The sequence below is a fragment of the Nelumbo lutea genome, chromosome 7, assembly GCF_056320005.1.
Source record: "Nelumbo lutea isolate HS-2025 chromosome 7, American lotus-T2T, whole genome shotgun sequence".
Lineage (NCBI taxonomy): Eukaryota > Viridiplantae > Streptophyta > Magnoliopsida > Proteales > Nelumbonaceae > Nelumbo > Nelumbo lutea.
The window spans coordinates 18,386,162-18,391,412 of NC_142690.1; the positions used below are offsets into that span (position 1 = coordinate 18,386,162).

Consider the following 5,251-nt stretch of genomic DNA (forward strand, 5'->3'; position numbering starts at 1 on the left):
AAGGAACCTCAAGCCAAATAAAATGAAACTCGAAACGAAAAATGAATCAAAATTTGCATTTTATTCATTTGCACTCCCTTGAATTTGTATTAGTGCAAATGAAATTTTGGCAGAAATGCTCTGAATGCGCATGGGTTAGGATCGGCTTCACAGTTATGCCCATGATGTAGGAGCGCAATGTGAACTAGAAACCATGTAGCACTGAATGATAAATCAATGAAGTACTCAACAGTTGTTGCCAGGACAATTCAGATAATAAAACAATAGTGATCATTTCAAAATTTGAGCCAATCTGTGCTTTTTTTGGTGGTGGGTAGTGGGTGGTTAAATGAATTTATGCAAACACACCCTTGAATATTTGAGATGTGAGATTCTAATAATTCTTGGATATATAAAAAAGAATCTAGTTACCTTTATTCTGCTTGTCCTAGTCAAGATAATTGAGCTACCTTAGGCTTTGATAATGTGGGAATGGAGACAAGGAAGATGTTCTGGCTTGACTGAAACTGAATTTGCGAAACATTTCTTATTTGTTATGCAAGGAAGCTAATCTCTATCATATACTGCACAGTCTCTTTGTTTTGTTGGGTCTGAATTATAGAAATTGAAGCTTTAGGATTTGATGGGTTCTAAAATTTCAAGGTTGTATGGGACGAGTTTTTCATCGAAAGATCATGGGTCGAACCTCTCACCACCTGAATGTCATGATTCTGAGCTCCAAGATCGTAGAGGGGCGAGGGAGGGAAACTGCAACTACAATTACTTGGAGCAGGTTAGATTCCATATGATGAGATGTTTTACTGAGAACGGTTGTCTGTCTACTCTTCTCTCTCTCTCTTCTCCAAATCCTCAATCCATAACACTAATACTTAAAACGGTTGAGAAACCTTACTCTGATAGCTTTTCTCCATAATTTGCTATATGGAAAGCATAATTTTCTAATGGGGTCTCAAAAGAACAGTACTCCTATGAATGGAAATTTCTGAATGAGACTGAACTCTTTATCTCTGCTCTTTGTGCTCTCTCTTCCTCTCCCTTTCTTCTGTACCCCAGAAGGAAGCAATCAGATGTTCTAACACTTCTACCTTCATGAGCCAGAAGGAGAGTGAAGAAAAACAGGGTCTCTATTTTTATAGTTTGGACTTTGGAGGAGATCTCTCCTTCCAAAAGGTGATTTCTGTTCTATAATCTGGTTAAGTGGGAGACCTCATTTTCTGTAGGGAGATTAAGCCATTAAGGTATCTTAAAAATATGCATAAATTGAGCTGAGTTACTTTTCCATCAGAATGGTAATTAAGCTGTTTTTAATTTCTTTCTTTCACTTGATGTTCTATTTCTTATAGAACCAATGAATATAACCAACAATTACTTCCTCCGTTTAGGTTCCTGGGTTTCTCGAACTTGCAGGAATCGATCCTAATCTCATTCTTGGAATCGATTTTACAAAGAGCAATGAATGGAAAGGTTTCGCCCTATCTGTACGCTTTCTTAACTTCTTCCGAGTAATGAGCAACTTGTTAAATGTGGTCTGGAAACCAGGTAAAAAGTCATTCAACCGTAGAAGCCTGCACTGCATAGGAGAGAATCCTTTTGAAGAAGCAATATCCATAATGGGAAGAACAATAAGTGCAGTCGATATGGATAAGAAGATTTCCTGCTTTGGATTTGGAGATGGTAATTTCTTCATATACAGTAATATAAATCCCTCAAAAATATTGCCTGGACAAACAGAAATCATGGTTTTCCTCCTGTCATGTGATGATAACAGTAACAACACTCGATGAAGATGTCTTCACTTTCTATCCAAATCAGAGACCCTGTGTTGGATTTGATGAGGTATTGTCACGATATAGAGAAATAGTCCCACATCTTCGTCTAGCAGGTTCTCCTCCAACTTCCTTCATTGCCTGCAACTGGGTTTCAAGAAATTTGGAATTTTCTGTCATAAGCTTTTACTTTTCTGTTTTTTTTTTTTCCCTTCTGGTAGAGCCTACATCTTTCGCCCCCATTATCGAAATAGCCACGGCCATGGTTGAGAAAAGTGGTGGTCAATACCATGTTTTGTTGATAATCACTGATGGTCAGGTACTTTTGAATTCTGATTACATACAGCTCCTAGTTACAGTACATCTAGAAATAGTTTCGAAACTTGGATTTACAGGTACTCAGTGGACACCCACAGAAGAAAATGACACTGGACACAATTGCTCGAGCTAGGTAACAATAACTTGTTAATTTCCTTGGTGCATTCTGTTAATTTCTATAGTTATCTACTTTCTCATGGACCTTCTTGGCAGTACATACCCCTTGTTTGTTATCTTAATTGGAGTTGGAGATGGGCCTTGGAACATGATGAAGGAATTTGCTAAAAAGAAGATCCCCGATCGAGTCGTTGATAACATTCAGGTATATATGCTGTGATATATGCAGTATTTGAACTCTGAAATGTGTCTGTGGTTGCCTTTTAACTGACTGAATATGGCAATTGCTTTGTACTGCCCAGTTTGTGAATTTCACAGAAATTATGTCCAGCAACAATCACAACAAAGAGATAGAGTTTGCTCAGGCAGCCTTGATAGGAATACGTGGTCATTATGAAGAAGCAGTTAGGCTTGATTTATTGGGGTACTAGTTCAGTCTGTGCAATAATGCTTACTTGTTAATATTTCCATTATTTCTGTATGGATACTTACATATTCTGAGGCTTAAATGCTAACCACATATTCCTTACTTTTTGTTTTTTCTTTTCCTCATGTTAAAGCAGTCACCAAAAATTGCAAGCTCAAACTAGGGCCCCTCTTCGCCCACCTCTTCCAGTTCCAGATAGCATAAGAAATTCTATTAATCTCTTGGTACTCAGATAATTACTTGAAAATCTATTTCCTTTTTAACATATTTTTGTGAAATATGATACTAATTAATCAGTTTTTAATTAATTAGTTTCCTCTACTCATTGTTCTTAATTTAGGAACTATTTCAAGATTATTAATATGTTTTCCTCCCCAACCCCAACAACAAAATGAAACCTGAACAGCTTTGTCCTATCTGCCTTACTAATTCAAAAGACCTGGCCTTTGGTTGTGGACATCAGGTAATGCAGTTTGGTTATTTTCCCTAAGTTATTGCTAGGGTTGAGGTTGAGTTGAGGAGAGAATAAAGGGAGGAGTTTGTACTGAAATGTTCTAAATTTTTATTTTGGCAGACATGTTCTCAGTGTGGACAAGGACTTCTTCTATCATGCCCCATCTGTAGGAGTAGAATTGATACTAGAATAAAGCTTTATTACCACATGTGCTGATGCTATCTGATGGACTTTGCCCTTTTTTAATTGTTTTCTTGGTGTACGTGAGAGAGTGATTCAAATGTGTGAAAAAATGGCTGTAATGATTCATACTCAACCAAAGCAAAAGAAAAAGATAAATTACAGTGGGATGTTTCTTATCAAAGGAATACTGATTACTTTCTGAAAATTTCTATTTTCCTAGTCCTTACCGAGTCTGTGGGCATTGAGCAATACCTCACTGGACAAAAGAGTAAAAGTGATAAAATACATGTTTGGAGTTCACACTTAATGCAACTAATTGATTATAATTCAGTGACGAGTTTCATTGTGTCTCTCTCATAGAGGACAATTGTATGATTAAAATCTTAAATGCAAAGGAATCAGATACCACATAATAGAAAAGATGAGACCCACTTTTGTGTATGTAGGCACATCCATGGAGTCATATGGGGTCAGTAACTTAAGGACTTTATCTAAGCCTAATGGAGTTAAGAATTAGGAATTATTCCATTCTATTGGACAACATACCTCTTCTTATGGAATTATCACTTAAAGGTGATTCGTCTGCCCTCCCTTGTACATTGGTGGAGTTCAGTCTCATCTAAGATGGGACCCATCCCAATAAAATTACTATCATATGATTCCTTCATAAATTCATACATCAATAGTGAAAGCATATATAATTTCATAAATAAAAAGCAAAAGAAGCATACTTTCATAAATTGGTCAGTTAATTTTTCGGATATCATATATTTTCCATATGTGGCAAGCAAGAAACTCTCCCTATTTTCTTAAGTTATGTAGCTGCAAAACTAAGTTTGTTTCTCTTTTTTTTTAGTATATGTTGGGCCCTTGCATTCTACATATATAAATGTGGATAAACTGTCTCACTCGAAAATTTTCATGGTTGGGTAAGACCAACTAGTAGCAGCAACAATTGTAGAGTCCTGAATTGTCAGAAAAAATGTGTGAGAGATGAAGATAGAGAAGAGAACGTTCAAAAGCTTGATCTCTAACTAGATTGGTCAGGGTTAGGGGACATACATTAGAGATAAAGAGTTCATTCACTTTTCTCTAAACTGTGTAATACAAAAGCAAGAGAAGTGTTCATATACCATGCAAAAGATGTAATAACTTTTAGACAGTGTATGCCCTTAGCTTTAACCAGATTGATGTACAGATAAACGAATAAAAGTACATTATTGTTTCATGTTGATATTGATATTCTTCTATGAAATTATCCCTTAAACTGGATACTTATGAGACTCGTGTTAGTTTATGAAGTTCTCAACCATTGGATAAACTTGGGGAGTTTATCCTACAAAGGTTGCCACTGATGCGCTACCAAAGAAGTTTAGGCAACTTGTCACAACTTCTTGGGTTAGACCCAAAACACATGTAGTGTGTGTTTGGTTGAAACACTGAACACAAACCATTTTTTAGTTATGCCCTGGACCTTGGAGATTGATGGACAAAATTGAAAAGTTACACATAACCCCTAGACTTGATTATGGTACTGCCTAGGTGTTGGATTGGGTTGTCTTTGATATGCCAATCAGTAAGTGGGTGAGGGTCAAAACTTAAGTATGTTGGAGAAGTCTAAAACTTCATGTAAGTGGGTGATCATAATAATAGGATCGGCCCCTTTGTCGGACAAAATGAATGATAGGGCTTACACTCTCTGATGGAAACCTAAATTGCTAACAGTGGATTTCAACTTTGTTTGAGATTTGGTTTTGTAATATATATATATATATATATATATATATTATGTTTTATGAAAAATGTTTGCAAAATGTTTTAATTCCCAGGATCTATCCAAAGCAAAGAGTGTGACAATGCACCTTGCAGCCAGTGAAGAGGTCCATCTCTGTCGGGCAGTGTTTGATTATTTTGGGTCAAGAGGCTAAGTGTAAAAGACCATTACAGGGCTTATTACCTGATGGGCTTTATCTTTCTTAAATCCAT

The 5,251-nt window shown here is 36.3% G+C and overlaps 1 protein-coding gene across 4 annotated transcripts; it reads left to right on the forward strand.

Annotated features, from left to right (window-relative positions):
* Positions 1–301: 301 nt before the first annotated feature.
* Positions 302–3,446, forward strand: LOC148845435 (E3 ubiquitin-protein ligase RGLG1-like). 4 transcript variants are annotated; one of them, XM_088952945.1, is made up of 11 exons: positions 302–772; positions 1,383–1,464; positions 1,540–1,674; positions 1,769–1,882; positions 1,988–2,085; positions 2,162–2,217; positions 2,298–2,406; positions 2,504–2,625; positions 2,762–2,852; positions 3,035–3,091; positions 3,203–3,446. In XM_088952945.1, the coding sequence occupies exons 1-11, from the start codon at positions 623–625 to the stop codon at positions 3,296–3,298; spliced, it is 1,110 nt and encodes a 369-aa protein (XP_088809071.1). In that variant the 5' UTR covers positions 302–622; the 3' UTR covers positions 3,299–3,446. The 4 variants fall into 4 exon arrangements, with proteins under 4 accessions (XP_088809071.1, XP_088809072.1, XP_088809069.1 ...); XM_088952946.1 differs by having other exon boundaries at positions 2,765–2,852; XM_088952943.1 differs by having other exon boundaries at positions 420–772; positions 1,383–1,674.
* The last annotated feature ends 1,805 nt before the right edge of the window (positions 3,447–5,251 follow it).